General features: G+C 36.0%; 1 protein-coding gene across 3 annotated transcripts in view; it reads right to left on the bottom strand.

Annotated features, from left to right (window-relative positions):
• The window catches only part of SMAD5 (SMAD family member 5), a 49,437-nt gene that overhangs the window by 27,386 nt on the left and 8,918 nt on the right, over positions 1-13,133 (bottom strand). The window contains exons 2-4 of one of the 3 annotated variants that reach the window (XM_011935261.1): positions 7,212-7,286; positions 1,960-2,044; positions 548-1,119 (exon numbers count right to left, since the gene is read on the bottom strand). In XM_011935261.1, the coding sequence (XP_011790651.1) occupies positions 548-950 (403 nt within the window). In that variant the 5' untranslated portion in view covers positions 951-1,119; positions 1,960-2,044; positions 7,212-7,286. The remainder of the gene's footprint in view (positions 1-547; positions 1,120-1,959; positions 2,045-7,211; positions 7,287-13,133) is intronic. The other 2 variants (XM_011935259.1, XM_011935260.1) reach the window with 2 other exon arrangements.

Genomic DNA, 13,133 nt, shown 5'->3' with positions numbered 1-13,133 from the left:
AATGGTAGGAAAGAAAGACTAACTAGAGAGGTCACAAGAAAAAAATGAAACATAAAGCTAATATAAACGGAGACTCCTCTAAAAGGACCAGTGGAAACAGTGCAATGATTGGGGTTGGGTTGTGTGAATGAGGTGAAAAGCAGAATTTTTTTTAAGTTTTATTTTAGGATGGGTAGTATACTGTGGTAGAAAGGGAAAATAATGCTGGAGAGAAGGATAATAACTGTAGAAACAAAGTTCTTTATTCGACAAAAAGGAATGGGATATAGTACACACTTGGAGCTTAGGCTTTAAATAAAACTGAGACAGGTCATCCACAGGAAAAGGCAGAGTAGATATATGGGTGCTTACAGTGAATAATGAATTGCATCACCTGCATATAAACAGCTAAACTCAAAATCCAATAGTCCTTCCAAGATTAGAATATTTAAGATGGAAACACAAAGCTAATATGACATTTTCATTACTAAAATCTAGTTACATGCATATCAGGAAGAGAGGTTTTTTGTTTTTGTTTTTCTAAATTCTTCTTAGGAGTAAGACCTACCTGGACTCTCCACTCTCTTATAGTGGTATGGGTTGATACAAACTTCTTTTTGCTTAGATCCAAAAGGAAATTCACAAATATCCAATGGTTTTAGCTCATGATGACTCTGCAAATCCGGCCAGCGCCAAACACGACAATATATAACATGGGGTAAGCCTTTTCTGTGAGAAACCTGCAGGCGTCCATCTAAAGATCTGGGAATAGTGACACATTTACTAGGCTGTCCTGGACTGCTCAAGGCTTTCTCCAGTTCCTCCATGGCACCCTTTTTCTTTTTTAGCTTCTTCACCAAAGCATCAACTGCCTTTTCTGCCCATTTCTCCTCCTCATCACCTTGTTTCCAGCCCAACAATCGCTTTACTGCTGGACTAGTAAAAGAAAACAAGCTGGCCATTGACGTCATTTGATACAAATCTTCAGAGACCTTCCTGTAACTCAAAGTCACTGGCTACTGAAAGAAGAGATCACAGGTGAAACGTCATACACAGGTCCTAAGCGGAAGTTCCAATTAAAAAGGGAGGAGTAACATTTATCTTCACAAATGCCATATGCTTCTTTCATTGGGTCGAGTCCTGAAAGAGAAAGGGGGAAGGATCCTAGTTTAAAGCAATTCAATTTATATACATTTAAATTAATATAATTGAAAGGTATATTATTATTAAATAAGAACAGAAAAGCATTACAAAATAAACAAAAAATTGATAAATTTTCTCCAAAAGTTCTGTGACCACTCAATTCCTTCTCCATAATATGAACAAGTAAGACACTGGCAATGTCAAATGATAACCAAAAGCAAAACCAGGTTGCTTTACCTCCTATGTATTATCCAAAAATAGCTTCTGGACTCCCTTTGATTAGGCCACTAAACCCTAAAACACTCTTCTAAAATTTGATTCGGAAGTACTTTTATTCACTGACATCCATGTTACATGCTACGTCAGTTTTGCACATGATTATGTCCTGATCTGAATAGAAGTCTTAAAAGAAATCCAGCTCTTCTCTAACGTCATTATTCTCTTTAAAAAATGTTTCCCAGACTGAGAAGGTTTGGACAAAAACCATGATACTACTGAAGTCACATAATTAGATGCAGATTGTATTCATGGTTGTATAAGATGTACCAAACCCTGAAATAAATCATTAGAACTGCTAGTAAAATGGCAAGTATCTATTTTTAAAACTAAGTATGTTGAATAAATTTAAAGAGAATAAATTCATTTTAAAAGGGTCAGTTTCTAATTTTATAATTCCTATTGGCTTATTTTAAGTGATATTTTAAGCATATTGGTTAATGAGCCTGCTCCAGGTAAACCACTGTTCTGCACCATTAAGAAGTTCCTGATGATGACAGGAGGAAGTGACAGGCACTCCACTGATAAGAGCTGGTAAAAACCAGGCTCAGTGGTGCACACCTATAATCCCAGTTACTCGGGAGAATCACTTGAGCCCAGGAATTCCATCACGTCCAGTCTGAGCAATATAGTGAGACCCCCATCTCTAAATAAAGAATAAAAAGAATGTGTAAGATCTCCTGCGGATCACTGCACAGCCAACCACAGACAATAAATACCTATTGAAGTAACAAGAATAATGTTTGGAAAAACAGTGTAACAAAAGATGCTTCCTTTCTTGTGCCTAAAATTGCCAAATGCTATAGATCTGTCTTTGAAAAATTCTAGCAACAATATTACTCTGGACTGGGTTGTGTCTTCCCAGCAAAGTATATATGTGCTCAGTTAAAGCCCAGACAATAACATAAAGTAAATAAAGGTAATGTAAACACACAGAGTAAATTAAAACTGACACACACTCAACAAATAATTATTGATTCTTTGTTACGTCCCATGTACTGTGAATAGCCATGATGGGGCTTTTTTAAAAAAGTTATGCCAAATAGGGTTTAATCTCAACAGTCAATAAATCGATTCATTCAAAATATACTTACTGAAAGCCTACTAAAGTACCAGATACAGTTCTGGATGCTGATCAACTACTGGCAGCTATCCAGTCTGCTATGCTGGAACCATGGTGGGGAAGGGTACAGGGAAGTAAAGATATCCTCCTTATGTACGGATATGCCTTGTGCCTTGTCTTGCCCAGCCCTATATAGGATGATTTTTGCTAGGCAAACAAAACTGGCCACATTAAACTAGAGAAATAATAACAAAGAGAATGAAAGCATAATTGTCACTGACAGGTCACAGAGTATCCGGTGTTATGTACTAAACGACCTGTTAAGAGCTGACCTCAGTTGCCTCTACATCAAGGATGTATGGTAAAATCCATGTGGGTCAGGAAGTAAAACCATGGTTTGGTTGTCTGAGATGAGATGGGAAATGTCAAAGGCAAAGGCACACAAACAAACAAAAAAAATATATATTATATATATATGTATATATAGGCAGACACGAACAGAGCATTTCCTAGGCTAGATAAGAGACAGGCCTGGCTGACTGATACCTTATTCATGAACACTAGAATACAATGGGGGGCTAGATAGGGTGGTGTACATATGTGTGACAGAGTATGTGTATGAGCAACAGAGAAACAGTTAAGGAAGAGGAAGGAAAAAAAGAAAGGAGCTTCAAGACCAGAATTCAGAATACAGTATCATACATGATCAGGCCCTTGGCTTCTCCTTACTCATTTCTTAACCATTATCCTACCTAATTGCATTTAACCACACTTGACTTCTTTCCATTTCTCAAGTATTCTAAGGTTATTTCTACCTGAGGTCTTCGTATCTGATGTTCCCTCCCCTGAAATTCTCTTCTCCTGTAACTTAACGCAGTATACTCACTCAAATTAATTTAGTTGTTCAAAGGTCACCTCCTGAAAGAGGAATTCCCTGACCACTTGATTGAAAATAGCATGACAGTCCATTCTCACAACATTCGCTACCCCGACCCTGTTCGTTGTTTATAGCATTTACCCTAATCTGATATTACATTATCAATTTTGTTTATTTACTTTTAGTTTTCCCCAATGAAATGTTAGTATGCAGGTAGTCTCATCTGCCCTCAAAACCACTGGATGCCCTGGACCTAGAATAGTGTCCGTTTATCAAATAAACGAGTAAAAAAAGCAACTTGTAAAAATATATATATACCTTTCTAAGGATGTCTATATCAAACTTAAAACAAAAAAACTGTTATTTATGGATATCTATGATATGAAAGAATAAAAATATGCCTGGAAATGAAATACACCAGACTCAGCCTCCCAAGTTGATGGCATTAAAGGCTTGAGCCACTGTGCCCACCAGATTCTGTTCTTTACTAGTATCACTTTTTCAAAGCCTATTAACTTTTCTGTAAAATAGAGATGATGGTTCCTAAGTCATAGAAATGTTGAAGTAATAAATAATGTCTATCTAACATAAGCTTTACAAACTCAACCGTACTATTCAAACATGAATTATAATCATTACTATTCAGAAAGAAGAAGAACCAAGACTTAAGAGACTGGCTAGATCTAATCCTAATCTCACCTTGCCCACTACTCTTCCACTATACACACCTTCTGATCCAATCCAAATCCCTGCCCCTCTGCCCATCTGTGTCTTCCAAGAGAAATCTTAGTCATTCTTAATGATGGGCTCCAATCTATCCCCCTTTTGTGAAGACTTCCTTTACCACCCCTTGCTGAAGAGGCTACAGTCATTGAATATTTATAATAAAAACTAATTAATAAGACACAAATAATATCCTAACTTCCCAAATACAGTACAAAATCCTCCTAAGAAGTAGTCTTCAGCACCTGGACCATTTCATGTGCCATAACACACACTATGATACTTAATGAATGGTCACTGATTTTTCTATTAACTGTACCTTGAAATTAGAGATAACTTCAAATTTTAAACCCACGTTGACTAAGATAATGATAAAATGAGAATTCTACCCACAGAATTAAAAACACTCATAAGGCAGCTTTGTCAGTAGAGATGGTGGTAAACTACACTGGGAAAAGGTCATGACTGGAGATACAAGTTTAGTCAGGTAAAGACGAGAAACAGATTTAAGATTTTGCACAAAGAGCTGAAACAAATATATATATATATATGTTTTCAACAGTGAAAAGAACAGTAAGTAAACACTTAAATATTAGGAAGCATTCACTGTTAGGAAAGAGTTTCCTAATAAGTTACTGATAATGCATTATTAAAAAGATAGAACTAGATAAAATGGTACTGCAAAAGATTAAACATATGGGAGAGTTTAAAGAGAATGTAAATAAAGAAAAGGCCAGTGAGTTTGGTGAATGGGTATGCCACTAAATTTCAAGAGATTAGTTTCAAAAAGAACAACAGGTGTCAGTTTTAAAAAGCTAGAACTCTCACTAGTAAAACCAGCACAGGGAGAGGAGCAAATCTCACACTCAACTCTTTAAATATGGAATGACTAAAAAATTTAGCACTTTTGATGAAATTATTTCTAAAAATGTTTTCTATATTTCCCAAACTGGTAAAGTGGTATGTGCAAGCTACCCAAGTACTCATTATCTACGTCTCAACTTACAAAGTCACAAAAGGAAAAAAAATTCATCATAAAAATTAACTAGTGAAGAGTCAAAAGATCTGAACAGATCCTTCACAAAAGAGGACATTAAAATAGCCACTGGATGGGAAAATGGGCTCAATATCATTAGTTATCACATGAATGCAAAAAGAAAACAAAAACTACCACAGTAAAATCTCACTCGGTACCTACCAGAATGGCTACACTTTAAAAAAAAAAAAAAAAAAAAAGATTAACTGTTCATGATAATACAGAACAACTGGAACTCTCATATGTTGACAGTAGGAATACACATCAGTCCAGTCACTTTAGAAAACTGCTTGACAGTATCCACTAATGCTAAACATAGATCCCTATGACCCAGCAATTCCATTCCTAGGTATATATCCAACAGAAATGAGTGTTGTGTCTACCAAAAGACAAGTACCTGTTCCTAACAACTTTATTTATAATAGCCCCAAACTGGAACTCAAATATTCATCAGCAGTAGAGCAGGTAAATACTGGTAATAAATTCATAAAATGGAATACTTCACAACTACAGAAAGAACCAGTATATGTAAAATATGGAGAATTCTCATATATTCTGAGGGAAAGATTACACAACATTTAAAAACAGGCAAAACTACCCTATGCCATCAAGGCCAGAAGAGTACTAAAAGGGTCATGAGACAGCCTTCTAGGGAGCTAGAAATTTTCCTTATTTTGATCTGGGTGATGATGACAGGTATATGTAGAAGATGGACTTCTACAGAAGAAGTTCATCTTCTACATATGCAGAAGTTCATTAAGCTATACACTTAAAATTTGTGTGCTTTACTGTATAATTATTTCAATTTTTAAAAATATTTTAGGCCGGACGCGGTGGCTCAAGCCTGTAATCCCAGCACTTTGGGAGGCCGAGTCGGGCGGATCACGAGGTCAGGAGATCGAGACCATTCTGAATAACACGGTGAAACCCCGTCTCTACTAAAAAAATACAAAAAACTAGCCGGCGAGGTGGCGGGCGCCTGTAGTCCCAGCTACTCGGGAGGCTGAGGCAGGAGAATGGCATGAACCCGGGAGGTGGAGCTTGCAGTGAGCTGAGATCGGGCCACTGCACTCCAGCCTGGGCGACACAGCGAGACTCCGCCTCAAAAAAATAAATAAATAAATAAATAAATAAATAAAAATATTTTTAAAACATACTTGTGACTGATCACTTACAAAATCAGTCCCTATTCACAAGTGTCTCCCTCACCATAATGGCTCATGAACCATGAGTGAGACTACAGATTTTGCAAAAATTCCAAGATTTCCAAAGTTTATAAAAATGATGGCAAACAATGTAGGATCTAGGATTTAATTTTACTCCACTTACAAGTTAGTCTGTTACTGTCTTCTGGATGTTGCCAAAGGACATGAGGCTCCTGGGTTAGAGACTCAGTTACTCAGGGGACAGCAAGCAGCACAAGCATCAACGTATTTGAGGTTTTGTTTGTCCCCAAGACCCATGGGGATAAAGTGATGTCTTGTATAGTTTTGCCTGTTTGTAAATGTTGTACAGAAGGAATAACATGTAATCTTTCCTTCAGTATTATAAGATTCTCCATGTTTTCTATGTATTAGTTTGTGCTTTTTTGTAGTCTTGATGCATAGATGAGGAACACTGAGCTTGGAGAATCTACCACTTTTATAGTAATCAGGAAGCAAGACATTCTTTGTTGGGGGGGTGGGTAAGAAAAGTTTGACTATCAAAGAATTAACAGAGGTCCTTGAAAAAATGTATATACATTTTTATATTTTTGCAAAAAAAACCAACTTAAAGCTAATGCCACAAATGTCAAATTAAAGACTGTCATATCATGATATTGAATTATTTTGTGGGAAAAATTGTTTATCCATTCACACTTCATCCATTATTTGTTCATTATAATAATTTACACATGTTTACAGTTACTATAAGCTAATGTTTTCCTAGAATTTTAGTTTCATTCTTCAAGATAAAATCAGATCTTTTACTCACCATTTAGTATAAAATGGTTGTCTACAATTTTCAGTGATTTCATTTTCAATGAAATTCTCTATAGAAGGCATAAAACATGGGCTGCACTGTTACTGACTAAAGAAACAGAGGGGCATGAATGATCTTAAAAGGCTACTTACAGAGGCAGATGTCTGGACATTTTACTTTCTTAGAATATAGCAACAGGTACTTCAATAATTTCAACAGCTTCCTTTCTAAAACAAAATCAATTGCTTAAGCAAAGGAATCATAATATTCCTTTGATAATGGTAATAATAATAATAAACCACTAACATTTATTGAGCACTCACTATGCTAAGTACTGTTAAGGACTTTACATTTAGAAACCAAAAATCATTAAATTTCAAAATAGCCATATAAAGTAAATTCCATTATTCTCATTTTACAGATGAGAAAACAGGCAAACGGAAATTAAATGCAACTTGCTTAATTATACAGATAGCAAGAAACAGAGCTGAGAATTGAACCCTGGCAGTCCAGCTGCAAAATCTATATTCCTAGCCACTGTACACACTGCCTCCTAAAAAGAAAGCCGCCTGCCAAGGAATTTTCTTCCCTTAAAGGTCTCTAATTGTTCTCCATACTCCTTTGACTTCTCCAAAACATTCAAATTGTTAAATATTATCATAAGATTGTACAGTTTAAGAGATCAAGAATAATCCAGCTTAATTTGCGCATTTTCAAACTTATTTTTATACCACTTAATGTATGTCATCAACCTATCAACTTTAATCCAACATTTTCAGGTTTGTGCTAGGTCAATCAGCAGGAATGAAAGGTTTATCTATATGCTTACTACCACTGCATAAAAATATATATTTTTTTTATGGTGGTCTTACTCCAAAGCCTTTCTAATTATCATTAGGACATTTTTAGCACACTTATCACTAGAACACAATGATCTCAGAAATGATGAGACAATGTACTTTTTAAAAAATGTTTTTCCTTAAAAAATATTTTTCCTAAGTATACTCACCTATAATCATACCACTAACATATGGTATGCTTATATTTGTTTCCTCTGCATATATATAGTCTTGCCCACAACTGCCCATAACAGGATATACCATGATACTACTTGGTATTCTGCATTTTCCATTTAACACCACAAGCATTTGCTCTTCCCTCACCCCAGTATATAGATTTTTTTAAATGCCTTTAATGGTGCCATCATATTTCACTCATCTATTTTCTTAATATTTAATACCTAGGTTTCTGAAGGAACTAAACCACCTATAGTATAAGTAAAATTGCTAAACTGAGATTAAAACTTCTTTATAGTACCCATATAATGGATGCATTTTGTCCTATAGTCTTTTCTGCAGACTATACCATATTCAAAATAACACCTTGGTCCACAATTTGAAATAAAACAATCAGACAGCTTGGGTTACAGCAATAGATTTACTTTAGTATCCTCAAATAAGTACTCAGTTATGAAAACATTTCTCATTATGTATACAAAAAATAAAATACGTTCTGATTTGCATATATTAGCACATGCTACACGAGCCACAAGTGAAGCTGCAATACCTCTGAAAATTGTATGAGTCTCTTTCCTGAAAAGTTGATTTAATTTTTCATGCCCCCTTTGCCTTTCACTAAATAAAACAAATTTAGAAACACTGAGAACACCCATCTTCAATTTAAATCAGCTATGTGTCTAACACCCCATTTCTACATCATCTCTACACTTATTCCAATAATAGAAAAAAATCCCAAAAGACTGTATTTAGCAACTACAGTCTTTACACATTACAGATTACTGGACAGCTAAATTTTGGTCCTCTATACTCCTTTTCTAAATGCTTTCAGAGTCTACTGAGGCACAAATATACATAATAACCAGTGCTAAACTTAAGCTCCCTCTTATTATAGCCTTATTTATACAACACATATTTACTGAGTGCCTATAAAAGGCAAGGCACTAAGCTACATAATAAACAGTTGAAATATAAATCAGATCCAGACTAACTCTAAATAGTTACAAATTAATAGAACAACTGAAATGTGCCCATATCTATCTACGATACACAGTGCAGAATGGAGTTGACCTAAAGATGTAAAGGCTGCTAAAAGGAAGTCAGGATATGACCTTCTGGGGAGAAGGATGAAGGGAGATAATTTTATCTTAAGCATAAAAACTATGTCTTTCACAAAGTAATATTTTATTTACCAGGATAAGGAGCTATAGCACCTGATTTGAAGCCTAATAAACTTGGGTTCAAATTCTGGATCTAGCACTTATACCCAAAATCTCCATTTCTTCCTATTTTGTATCATGAATACCCTAGCCCTAAAAGGTTCCGAGAATTAAGTGAGAAACACTTAACTCAGCACACAGTGCATACTCAATAAAGGGCAACTGTAGTTATTACTGTTGTAATAATCATGAACATTGTCACTATCAGGCTGAGGACTTTAAATAAATGGTTGGACTCCTTTATTTCAACAAACATACAGTCATGTACTTTAAGAGTCTGCATTATTTTATGAACCCTGAAGGAAGAAAAAGCTGCAAATTAAACAGCTTAATGCTTTTTTTTTTTTTGAGGTGGAGTCTCGCTCTGTCGCCCAGGCTGGAGCGCTGTCGCGCGATCTCGGCTCACTGCAAGCTCCGCCTCCCGGGTTCATGCCATGCTCCTGCCTCAGCCTCCCGAGTATAGCTGGGACTACAGGCCCCTGCCACCACGACCGGCTAATTTTTTGTATTTTTAGTAGAGATGGGGTTTCACCGTGTTAGCCAGGATGGTCTCGATCTCCTGACCTCGTGATCCGCCCACCTCGGCCTCCCAAAGTGCCGGGATTACAAGCGTGAGCCACCGCGCCCAGCCAATGCTTTCTTATCACTTAAAATTTTTCTTCACAGTATCATCCTTCTGCCATCAACAATGTAAGTATGAAGAATGTTCTGACATTGCTCCAGGACCGTCTTTCAAGCCACTGACAACCATCCTGCAAATTTTGATACTGGTGCCTGTTTGGTGTTCCTAGAGCATGTAAATGAAGATGTGAAAACAACAACTAAGAAAATATTTTAAGTAGCAATTACTCGACACGAGAAGTTAAAACAATGTTCACACTGAGACTGAAATGACAGCAACAGAAACAGCAAGTCAGAGCTATGCCTGTACAATGACAACTAGATCAAAACTGCCACCTGGCCAAAAGCAATACTCAGACGCCATTAACTGTACGACAGTTACCGTTATGTTATGAGGTGAAAAACAAAAGTACATCTTAGAAGAAATACGGTGGCTTTTTCTTTTTTCCTCTCTCAAAGTCCTTTCTGATGTTCCCCATCACTTGCCACCAGTATCTGTCATTCAACCCCCTTCCTTTGTTCTCATTCTTTTAACTCTTTTTTTTCTTTTCTCTTTCTGTATTTCTCATAGCTTCTCCTATATTCCTAGTGTTGCTTTTGGAGAAACTTGACAAATTACCTAAAGAAAATGAACTTTCCTTCTGTCTCAAAAAGAACCTAATTAGCACAGAATACACGACTTGTATCCTTGGCACTTTCGGGTGCTCCAGGGCTTTCTACTTCTGAGTTCTCTAGTAAGTCAAGGGAAGATGCATTTGACAGTCCACATAGGTGAAATAATGCCCTAGACAATCTGGCTTTTGAGCAGATTCTATTTGCACCTCTGTAATCCTCATCTTGAGTCACCTAACATACCTATCCTAAAGTACACCAGTGGGAATAATATATATTAATATATACCAATATAGTAAGATATATTAATATATATCTAAAGATATAGAGGTAATATATTTAGTTACTAAGAAAACCAAAAAGTCAATAGGCCTCAAAGAACTTAAATCATCAAGCTATTTTCTTTTGCAATAAACCTCCATAGAAACCTATTAGTAAACCAGTTGTTTATAAATGTTAGTCTTATTTCAATAACATAATCAGGGAGAGAAGACAAATTCTGCTTTCTCTTTTTTGCTCTTACTAGGGCCGTATTAAACCAAGCTTTCAGAATGTTAAGTGTCAAACAGCCTTTTCTTTAAAAGCCAAGCCTTGTTACAATAATTCAGAATGGGCTAACCATGAGCATCATAAAAGAAAAACACAAACTAAACTGAACAGTGTCCATGAAACCTTTCAGGGAAATTTCTACTTCTAGCTTGAAAACCAGAGAATCCCCCAAAATCTACATCTAAAATCCCATTAGGAAACCCACAGGACAATTTGTGTTAGGTGAGACAGTCAATTTTCATCAAAACTGCCGTATGAATGAATGGAATTAAATCTGAGTGATCAAACACTTTCAGACTCAGATAATGAACCCATTATCTGCTATTATCTTGGCCTTTCATAGTATACCTCTGGTTTATGAGGTATTTAGAGTACATAAATGGAACAGAAAGAACAGTATAACTAGAAAGTGGAAGAAGAGAAAAGCTCAAGGAAAAAAGGAATAAATACGTAGATTTTGAGGATCATATGAATTGGAGAGATGAACTCTGATATTAGACAGAGGAGATAATTGATTTACTCAAAATTTATTGGGTGCCCACTAGTGTATGTCAGGAATACTCCATGCTAGGAACTCAGGCTTAAAAGACACTACCCGTAATCTCTGTAAGATCTTAGAGAGTAATAGAAAAAAGAACAGGTGCTATAAAGAATTTCATATGCCATTTAACCTATCACTTAGTTTTATCCTAGATTTATTTCCATATGATAGCCAACAGAAATAGGGCATTAAAACTGAGTTTAAAAAAATGTACACCAAGCACAGAGAGCCAATAATTGAACAGACAGGAATGTATGCTACTTCTTATACTAGAAACTGGAGGGACTTAACAGCTATGAATCCATTATCTGCTATTATCTTGGCCTTTCATAGTATACCTTTGGTTTATGAAGACTTGACTTGATAATACCCTTTTATTGATGTATTTTGTCATTTCTTAGAGAAATGACCTCAAAGCTAGAAAGAAAACCAAGGTAATAATATTTAGAAATTCCTGTGTATGTGAGGTTCCCTGATTCTTCTGAAAAACTGCAACCGCTGTTTGAACAACACAGAATGTCACTAGTAAATCAAAAGAGATGCAGTGGTACCTCAGCCATAAATGAAAACCTTATAAAATTATGGTATCTCATGAATTATAAATGAACCTATCACATTACAAAACACACACACACCTCACCCCTCTTTCAGCTCAAGCATCCCTTCTTCGGGGAAGTCTTCCCAAACCATCCTGGCAAGAAGTCCCCCTCTTATATGCTTACTGCATCACATACTCCTACTTTGTAGCACTTACCACACCTATGTTTTTACATTTACCTTTCCAGTCTGTCCCCACAAGAATGTAAATTCCACAAGAAGAGCTGTATCTGTTTTCACTCATCATTGTAAGCCTAGTGATACATATGCTCAATAAATATTTGTCTAATGAAAGAAAGGGGATGTGATATTAGCTCTGGTGGTGGGGTTAGGTGTACTTTTCACTTTCTGCTTCATCCAATTCTACATTTTTTAAAGTAAACCTATTTCTTGTAGAGTCAGAGGAAAAACAGGTTTCAAAACTAAAGTGCAGCTATACCTCAGCCATATTATGAACCCTTACTAAAGAGACAATTCACATTATCATGAGTCATTCATGCTTCAAAACAATTTGCTCTAATATACTTGGGGTGATACAAATTTGGAGGTTGAAACTAAGAAAAATCAAATCAGAAACTAGGTACAAATACTTCCGTAACTATAGGACTCTAGGTAAATCAACAGAAATACAGAAATGATTATCATAAAGTACACCTACTTCTTTAAGTACATGTGCATTAACTGACTCAGCAGCTATAATAGCCATGAATCATTAAACACTTATTGAGCACCTACTATCTAGCAGACACTGTAGGACATGCGGGGGTTTATCAGGACCGGGCAGGGGTGAAGGAATAAATAAATGAGAAGACCTTTTTCTAAGTCCCATACAAAGGTACTATGTGAGTGAACAGTGGGAATAGCAGGACAGAATCTCCCTTCACAGAATAACGTAGCACGACAGATATCAAACTATAC

Source organism: Colobus angolensis, unplaced genomic scaffold (genome assembly GCF_000951035.1).
Source record: "Colobus angolensis palliatus isolate OR3802 unplaced genomic scaffold, Cang.pa_1.0 Scaffold142, whole genome shotgun sequence".
NCBI lineage: Eukaryota > Metazoa > Chordata > Mammalia > Primates > Cercopithecidae > Colobus > Colobus angolensis.
The sequence above is the reverse complement of the archived record's forward strand: the minus strand, read 5'-3'. Positions and strand labels throughout refer to the sequence as shown.